The sequence below is a fragment of the Cryptomeria japonica genome, chromosome 7 (assembly GCF_030272615.1).
Source record: "Cryptomeria japonica chromosome 7, Sugi_1.0, whole genome shotgun sequence".
Classification (NCBI taxonomy): Eukaryota; Viridiplantae; Streptophyta; class Pinopsida; order Cupressales; family Cupressaceae; genus Cryptomeria; species Cryptomeria japonica.
The window spans coordinates 120,925,183-120,935,548 of record NC_081411.1 but is presented as its reverse complement, the minus strand read 5'-3'; the positions used below and the strand labels follow the sequence as shown (position 1 = coordinate 120,935,548).

General features: G+C 32.2%; 1 protein-coding gene across 1 annotated transcript; it reads right to left on the bottom strand.

The window, feature by feature from the left end:
- Nucleotides 1-6,786: 6,786 nt before the first annotated feature.
- On the bottom strand, nucleotides 6,787-8,479 carry LOC131045459 (hydroxycinnamoyltransferase). The gene is made up of 2 exons (XM_057979041.2): nucleotides 8,028-8,479; nucleotides 6,787-7,943 (listed from the first exon to the last, which is right to left on the bottom strand). Exons 1-2 carry the CDS (start codon nucleotides 8,469-8,471, stop codon nucleotides 6,966-6,968), a joined length of 1,422 nt encoding a protein of 473 aa, XP_057835024.2. The 5' UTR covers nucleotides 8,472-8,479; the 3' UTR covers nucleotides 6,787-6,965.
- Between the last annotated feature and the right edge of the window lie 1,887 nt (nucleotides 8,480-10,366).

Here is a 10,366-nt window from a genome sequence, read left to right as displayed (position 1 = left end):
ATTGTTATCCAAACCACATTTAGAATCTACATATCTCGCAATGATGACCACTTTGATAATGTATCCCTATTAGATGAAGCTAAGGTTTTCACTCACCAAAATTGACTACCAATTACCTCTCCTCCAAAGTATCATACTTGACGATGTCACCGACTCCTTAATAAATATCATCATCGCCCATATTTAGGGGCTACAAATATAACAAGGTATAGAAAGATATATTGAATCCAAAATCATGTCCCTTTATAGTCTAGTTCTCCCACCTTAAAGTCACTCTTCTAGCCAATTTATTTTCTTTTACATACTACTTAATATTATTTTACCTAAATTTGCATGCTCATCCAACCCACGTTCCTACCATTTATGTATCTCTTCATTCCTCCTTTAACTATGATCATGTCCTTTAGGAAAACACTTTACCTCCTATCACTATATGCAATCCTTTAAACCCTTACCCTTCACTTATCTTGCTTGATCCTCTCTTACATCTATTGTCACTCCCTCTCCTGTCCTGCCATTAGCCTCATAGCCTTGAAGCACTCTTATGTCAATTTGTTTTTTGCATCTATTACTCTCAATGTCCCAGCCTATGCACCTAAATCTATCATTTATAACCTACTTCAAAAAATATCAATAATGCAATACTATCTATCTATTATCTCATCATCTCATACCCTAGGGTATGGAACCATTAACTTTCTTCACAACACGATATTTTTGGCTATAATAAATCAACCACGTGTGTATCATAGTCCACCATGTTAAAAATTGACATATATGTGTAAGATTGGATAAAATATCTTAAGATACATGTTCAATCCTTTATAGATCAATGTGCATTGACTATTACATTAATGATCTATTCATAGCTTAGAATCCTTTCTCTATTTATTAAGAAATAAAAATAAAATGGTTCTATTATTTATCTACCTATCCTATGGGTTCCTTCTGTTACCTTACTAATCTTATCATAAAGCAAATTCAATTCAACATAAGATTGTAGGTCAATTTCACCAATTTTATTCATTGTAATCAAGGTGCAATTGAGAAGCCGGTGGATTTAACATTTTATTATCAATGCATGCTTTCCTAGATTTCCTATCTTCTTCTCAATTCTGCTATCTAGAGGGTATTTATTAGGATATTTTCCCAAAGCTTCAGAATCAAAATCTGATTCATAAATATATATCTTTAATAATACTTGTTACCATCTTCTATGATTATAGCTTGGTGATAGACCATTTTAAGGCCATCTCCACTTTGATCTCTAATGGACCTCTACTTATTTAGCCTTATTCTCTTCTGAAGAAACCAAAATATTATGAATGTCACCGATAAAATATAATTTTCTCCTTAAACCAACTCTAATTAAGCAATTAACTAAAGTATTTGAAATTGCCTTACTCCTTGTCATCTAAGCTTGATATCTCCCTTTTTATACATGATAGCACTAATTTGATGGTGTTAGAAAACTCCCTATTCCACATTTAATTATTTTCTTTCAAATAACCATATCCAACTTCATTATATTCAATTCTCAAACTCTAACCTATTCTAATTCTACTAAAAATTCCAATTCTTTCAATCTATAGACCTATTTCACTATAAAAAATGCCTTACTGTTATCCTTTTCTTTTAATTTTTATTAATTATCTCTTTTGACTTTCTTCTCAACAAATCATGTTCCCCCTTACCTAAATATTTTTTCTTCTTCACTTTCATAAGATTCTCCTAGGATATTCTTCTATTAATCCAATCCCAAGTAATTTTTGAATCTGTTTATCTTTTTCTTAAGTTCCTACATGTCCTTTTTCTTGAATTTTTGTTTTTGTTTTTAAATTATTCTTCCAATTTATCTTTTGTTAATTAGGATCCTTCTATTCTATATTTATTTTATTACATTGTTTAACATTTTTTAATTTGCTTTAGTTGCTTAGTACTACTTTAGCATCATGTGTTACATCTGGACTAGACAACTATTTGCTTTTTGATCTTGGTGCCAACACTTCATATAGAGCTACTAAATTTGGACAAATAGAAATATCATGTAGTTTATCACCACAAATATCATAGATGGAGTTTCCTCCTATTTTTATTTTTAACTAAATAGAAAAATATCCTAGTTTATCATATTTATAGAACTATTGACTTTTGATCCTTCCTCTTTCTTTGATGCCTCTATTTATTATTGTGGCAGCCTCCCCTATCACATCCTCCTCAATAGTTGTCATGGTATCTCATGGAGGATACTACATCTTGAATTTATGGTACCACATAGCATGTAATGATAAATGGTCTTATGGAGTGGGTGCAAGAGGTTGTATCCAAATTGGGGGGAAGTGTGTCCATTGGGAACAATGTCGCTAGGAACGAGGCCTGCTATTTACCTAATAGGACCCCATTTTGGTTCAAGGTCTCAAGGTTTAAAAATAATAGGATTCTATTTTATAAATTAGGGCCCCGATTCATGAAAGTATTATTAGAGTATGAAATATAATGGGATCCCATTATTTAAATGAGTTTCCATTTATATAAAAGGGCTCCATTATTTAAATGGGTTTTCGTTTATATAGTGGGGCCCCATTATTTAAAAATTTGAAAATAACCCCACCATGTGACTTAAGATTCAAGTTGAGTAAAGCTTGGACTTCTTAAATCTAAACCTTGGACTTGCAAGTACAATTTTGGACTATGTCAGCAAACAAATACCAACTTTTGACTTTTACAAAATTATCAAATGAATTTAAAACCCATTAGAGATTGCACTGTTCATAAACTTGATATTTCAAGTTTCTAATTTATTTAATAACTCTTTTTTTTGTATTTTGAAAAAATATATTATATGACATCAATGTACATAGAATTATTTTTTAAAAAAATTAATAAAATGATATGTTTAGGTCTAATTATGGTGGTCGTACACAGGGGGGTTTTAAAACAACAAATATGACCAACAGAAAATTAATTTAAAAAATATACTCATCAATATTTAGTGTCCTACAAATATTTTCCCAAAAGGGTTCAAAAGAAAAAAAATATTTGTGTCAAAAAGTGGTGATCACATGTTTGTATAGTATGGTCCTGAAAAAGGCATTTTTAAATATTGGTTTTTAGAAATCTCTTTTGAAAGTAAATTATATTATCTGGGTATTAAAATAAATTACATATTTTGAAATGTGACTTTTAGTGCTACATTTATTAGGCCAAAAGTTTTTCAAGATCCAATCTCTATGTGCTTCAAATTTTTAGGTAAAATGTGGCAAAATCTAAAAATCAGGAAAGACACTTCCACTTTTTTGCCAAAAAGTGGACTCAACTTCTTGCACACACCCTATTCTTGCTATCAATTAAAGCTCTCCCTAGACATATGCTAAATATAAATTAAACATTTTCATAGTTTAAAGATATGATGTATCTATAACCATATCCAAAAATCCTTCTCTAGTCAATCCATGAGTTAATACCCTGCTAAACCCATGAAATAATGGACTTTGTGCATATTCTTTGGAGCAGGCTATTCCGTAATTGATTTGATCTTTACTAGCTCTACTACAATTCCTTTAGCTAAAATTATATGCCCCAGATATCAAACTTCTTTATGAAAGAAGGTACATTTTGACAACTTAACATACAATTTGTTTTCTCTTAAACATTGAAGAACAAATTGAAGATGTCAAAAATGTTCTTCTCCATTCTTAGTTTCTTTGTTGGTTCTCGAGTGTCCCTATTGGATTTTTTATTTGTTTTAGTGGAGTTTTTTTGGCTATCTATGAATCCCACATGTGCCCCAAGTGTCACTTTGTGGATATGTAATTGTATGGGCCTATCCCGCTTTTATTAATCAAAACATGTATAAAAAATCTCTAAATACACTATTCATCAAGTAAATTAATATTGAAGGGGCATTTGTTAATCCAAAAGGTAAGACTATGAACTCGTATTTTTTTAGATCAATTTTGATAACTTGATCTTAGACCATTCATGGAGAAAACTTTTTCCCCATGTATTTAATTGAATAGATCATCAATACATGGCAATGGGCATTTATGCTTTATCATTTCTTGCTTACGCATACGATAAATCTATACACAAACACAAAGTTCCATCCTTGTTTCAATTCTTCCATGTTGGCAGATAGAGATTCTTAGGGAGATTCCTCTCTATCCTATGTTTGGAAGCCTAGATTAAATATATTAAAATAATGATTACCAATATATATGTTGGATTTATCCCCATCTACCAATGGATTTATAATTTGTACAATCCTCATTCCAATATTCTTAATGATGACACAAAATAGTTCTCTAGTTCTATCTAGCTTTAGTTGAACTTTTAACATGTTATGTGACTAAAAATGTCCTTTAAAGAAGGATGGTTATTTATTTACATCTTATTCATAGTGGTTCATAGCAACACTAGAAATCTTAAATTCCTTGTTGGAATATCTACTATAGGTCTTTTTGGGGTACCTTTCTATCTCCCTAGACTGATAATTAAAGGAATTGAAGGAGGAGACCAATTTGCTCTTAATTAGTAAGATAAGGAGGGGTTGAATATTTCCAAAACATAGTTGGATTATAAGACTCCACTAGAGTAGATCATTCATCACCACCAAAGGTTCCCTCTTTTAGTGTCTCCTCTTGTAATTCCACAATAACCTCTTCTTCCTCCCTAGTCATTTTTTTAGGAGCATTTTGTGGTGAAGGACGATGTGGAATAAAATTTGTGGAGGAGGAGGGGAAGAAAGTGGAGAATTTAATGAATTAGAACTATAATTAAAAACTAGTAGGCAAGTTGCCTTCCTAACTTCTTGTTAAGTTTTTGTTTCTTTTTTGTTGTACTCTTCCTTATCCATATCCATATTTACTAGCACATAGAAGGAATTTTATTACTTATTCTTTACCTTCATATATTTATCAAAAAATAAGTATTCGCCTCATTATTTTATCTCTTGTGAGGATCAATAGGTTCTTGAGATGCATTTCATTGCACTAGATGAGGACCATTCATCATGAAATGATGACTCACTCATAATCTATTTCTGCCAATCATAGTATCTATTAATGCTTCAATGGAATCATTCTATGGTCTTGACTAATTGAATCTCTCCATAGGCTATTTTTAGGCTTTATCCCCATTGCATGAAGGGTTTAAGATCTTTCATATTTATGCAATTTTTTTGTAGTCTTCATCAAGTTTTAACCTTCTTCAAGAGGAAATTCCATCGTAAAATACTCCATGATTCCTACTTCATGCTTGCATATCTACCCATTAGTACTCAATAGTAGGGACATGAATTTATTTTCCCTAAATAAGGGTCTAATATTTCCTATTGGAACAAACCTATCCCATTTTTCATAGGACTGCATTATCAAATATATTATTTCTTTCTCAAATATCTTAGCACTCAAAACATTGGAGCCTATGTATGCTACAACCTAGACTAAGAAAGAGAACCTTGCCTTGTATTACCTTCTAGATATAGATAAACTTGTTGAAAATTTCTACTAGAATTATTTTGTCACCGAATGGTATTTGATAATTATACTTGGTAATTATCATGTACCCAAAGGTAGTTGTACTTTGTTTGTATAGATCACAATTTTCCTATTTATACCAATACACTCAACATTGTGTAAAGTAACAGTAATGAGTATTCTTCAACATAAAATGATAAAACAAGAGTAAATATAAAATAAGGGTGCATGAGACATTGTTTAAGTGGCACAAAAGTTATCCTATGATATTCTATTAATGAAATAAGAGTGCATGTTACATTTTTTAAATGACATAATAGAGCCTATGATATTATGTAAGAAAATGAGTAGTGATGGATGTGTGAAAAAGATATGTATAATATGTCATTAATAGGAGCTATTAGATACCTAAGGAATCTTGATATAAAGTATAAAACTATTGAATTTGTTTGAAACATAACATTATCAAGTGAGCAAGATATCAAGGAGAATAAATTGATATTTATTTTTTACAATACATTTTACTCAAGATATTGAATTTATTCACATAATGACTCACTCAAGAAACTTTTTTTCACCAATTCAATTTATAAATCTACTCACAAAACTTACAAATCACAAAATGAAATACAAACAAAACTTATAACATTTTATTAAATTTAACTTCCATCAAACTAATACATCAATCCGCTACAAAATTTTAAAATTTTTTATCCAACTTGACCTCTCACAATCACCTCACTCCCTTTATTATTCTATCAACCCCATGTTGCCTTCTCTATCTCCAATGCATCATTATTACAACTCTCTTTGGTCACTACTGTTTTAAAATAGCCCAACTACACTGTCCAATTTTCCTTCTCTTCTTTTTCCAATCTTCTCTTCTTCCTTAAAATTTCCTTCCTTTATCTTTATATCTTCTATTTTAAAATTATTTGAACGCTGCATTGGCAGAACCAACAGTGGTATCAATCACTTCTTGCATGCCTTCATTCTCTCCTCTTTATTTTACATGTTACTTGCCTTACGCAACTTCATCTTCCCTCTTTAACACTGCAGATTTTTTATTAGTTTATAGAGAGATGGAATCCTTTTACAGATGACTCCAAAGGCATATTTAATAACTATGTTGATTACACCATATTAGTTAAAATATATCCATTTTCCCTTAAAATTTAGATAATTATTTCCAAAAGATAAACGAATAGTCCATGTATATCATCATAGCTATTTGTCATCAAATATTTTTGTATTGCACATATTTGTTAAATTTAATTATACTATTTTTAAATATCAAACAATTGAATAATTAAAGAAATACCAACTTATTATTAGCTATGTCAATATAGAGTGATAAAGATCAATGCGACTGTGGCACGTACAACGACATTTATGGCATACCTTTATCAGATGCTCCCCAAGCTGGATTTTCGGCTCTGCTAATGATAAAACCCTAAAAACCCTGATCGCCAGAATGACAGAATGAAATCATTCTTCTGAAACGGAGAGAAGATGATGTAAGACATCCATCTGGTGTTGAGGAAGGCAAGTGGAGACAAAAATGCTTTTTCCTCCATCCTTCGCACATGACATAAACATGACTCCAATTTCGATCATTGTAGCAGTCTGCACATCCAATGGCTTACCCCATCCATAATCTGTCTCATACAATGGAAATCTTGGGGAACTTACTGCGTTAGTTCCATATTTCCACCCGGCATCTCTAACCAAAGCTATAAAATTTCTGTCAGTAGATTCTGCCCAGTCGATCAGATAATTAATCTGCTCTTCTGAAGTGCAGGAAGTGATAGCTTGCTGGATAATATCCGCAGCGAAGGAGATGTGGGTATTGATTAGTGTGTAAGCAGTTGTCTGCACCAAACCCAAAGATAAGCAATTTCCAAAATAAGTTGGAAGCAGGGGCGGCTTAACACGACCACTGCAATCAGCCCCAAATAAGAAATAAACGGCTTCTTCCTGCGGCACCTCTCGAGCTCTCATTACACATCTCCAGAATTGTGCAGCCACTGCAACAAAAGAAGTCGAAGCCCCGCTTCGTTGTTTCAAGTCTTGTATTATCTCTTCTGTAAAGCAAAACGTTGAGTATATCACTTCTGTTTTCCTTTTGGGATCCACCCATTTCTGGAGAACCTCGTTGGGCCTTTCCACGTTGTCGCTACCACATATTTCTATATGGTCCGACTGTGGATTGTCAGGTACAAATTTGAAAATCTTTGCCCCTGTAATTCCCTGGCTTATTATCTCATGGACTTTGTAAGAAATTGACAGAGGACTCTTGTCATCTCGTTTAAAGACTGTTCTGGAGTGCTGAGGAGGCTTCGCAAGGGGGAGACCTCTGCTACACTCTGCCCATGATGTCATGAAGTGCCAAAACGAATTTCCATCTGCTATAACATGATGCAATGTGGTTCCTATGCATATCCCACCTCCCTCAAACTCTGTAATCTAAAATACCCAACGGTTTTTAAGAAAAAAGAGACAGATAAGGGTTTCGCAAGTTATAGAAAACAGAAAAAGTTGTTTAAATACCTGTATTAACAGAAGCGGTCTACTGTAATTTTCATCCTCAGAAAGATTGACCTCTTGGACAAGCTTTGGGAAGAAGGGTTTACGCCGAAACCCATCTTTTTCCAAATCTTGAAAGGGTATGTTAATTGATGCCTCCATAAATTCCACGCCTTCGTCATTGCAATCGACCTCCATTCTACCAGATTCTCCCTTCTTCAGCCGACCAGCCAGAGGATAGAAATACACTAAAATTGAGGAAAGGCTTTCCCTCATGCCTTGTATTAATGAAGAGTAATCGTTCAAAGGAGACTGTGTGTAGAAGAAAAGCCTTTGAACGTTGTTGAAGGGTAACCAACTAAAGTCAAGGTTGGAGAGGAACATGGTCTGGGTGGGGGTTTGGATGGCCGGTTTTACGACAGATGTTCTCCCCACTTTCACAACGGCTTCTGGTTCATTTTCTGCCATGACTCGAGTTGCCTCTATTGCTTTGTATCTGCACAGGAAGCAATATGTACAACAACCCGGAATCAAATGACAATTATCTGCCCCTAAGGAATAAACACGTTAGGCCCATTGTAGGGTAGGGGGACCGATGATTCAGCCATTTCCACTGATGATTAAAGATAGAGGTGGAATCTATCAACGGGCGTCGAAGTTCAATTGGTTATTGATGTTTTTAGGAGGCAGGGTGGGACTCGTCTGTGGAAAGGAAATGGAAGATGATGCCATATTCGACGAGCTTAAATTCCCTTTTCGTAAATATATCGACTAACACAGATAAGTCTAGTAATTGAGTTACCAAGGGGCATTTTATTATATCAAGTTAAACACATATTGCTTTTTTAAAATTGAAAAAATAGAGCATGGTTTTAAGATGGATTAAAAGTCTCGTTTTCAATGGAAATATTTAAGCCTTTATTTTTTATAAGAATATATAATTCTTGTGGAGTTTCAAGATTACAATAGTTATTCTTAGTTTCTTGAGACATTTCAACTTCTATTTATGATTGTTTATTTATTTATTTGTGTTTATGTAATTTTTTAATGTTTAATATGATAAAAAATATTATAATTAATGAGTGGCATTTAAGATATAAAATATAATTTTTAATATAATTTTTTTTTTTTTCTTTTCAGCTTCTAACATTAATCGTGTGTGTCTTTTTTATAATGTCTCTGATCAAATTTCATTATCCATCATGAGGAAGAAGAGAGGAAGATAAGAGAAAAGAACAAAATGGATTTAACATTTTTTTAAATTATAAAACTGATTTGATCATTTAAGTAAATATAAATTATGTCTTTCATTTGTTGTGTTAATTGAACTTATTGAACACACAAAAAATATTTTATTACATAACCTTAAATCAATTGAAACAAGAATTAAATTATTACAATTAAAACACATATATGATTCTCACTAAAGATATTTAATTAACACATGTTGATGCAAAACAATAATATGCGTCTATTCTAACTAATTTATTGTAGCCAGAAACAAATTCAACTCAAACACTATCACTTTATTGGAGATCGATCAAATATTATTACAATCAAATAATTTTTTTTGAGGTTTTCTACTAGATAGTTGCATTTATATCTTGTCCATCTTGCTTGTATATTCCCAAATTTGGTTTATTTTTCTCTTCAAAATTTTCTTATGCAACTTGGCTTATATCCTTTAATATTTTCTTAGATCTCAATTGCCAAAAGTATCTTATTGTCACATAGGGATAGAGCTTCACCAAGCAATATATTACTATGTCTTTCCTTAAGCACATGCTACAAAATTTATTTTTCTTATGCAATTTCTTTCTCTCCTTTTCTTATACATTCCACACACATACCAACATAGCATTCATGTAATGTGCTCTATGTTTTCTTCAATGCAATTTTCTTATTTCCCTTTTCTTCCATATTTCTTTGCACAAATGTTCCTTTGTTCCTTTCATGGTTTCTAGTTTAATTTCTCTATCTTTAACTTGTTATGTGTTTCTCCCATTACGCATCCCCATCTCTCATATTGCAGTTTATGGTTGCCTCTATTTTGGTGCCCCTTGGCTCCTCTTTTCCCATGCTACAATAGTAGGAATTTGCTCTTCCATTAGCTTCCATGCATTGGTTCATATTCCCTTCTTATCACGGATTTCTTGTCTTCATTGGGGCACTAAAATGTTTTTGTATTTTATGCCTCATTTCCTATGACCTTTCTACTCATGTAATCTAGACTTTGACATTATTTTCCTTGTTTTGAATTGACTTACTAGCTACACAAATTATTACTTGTGAGCTTTATTTTATATTTTTAAATACACAAAACTTTAGAATGTTTCCAACTTCACAAGAAATAATTAATATTT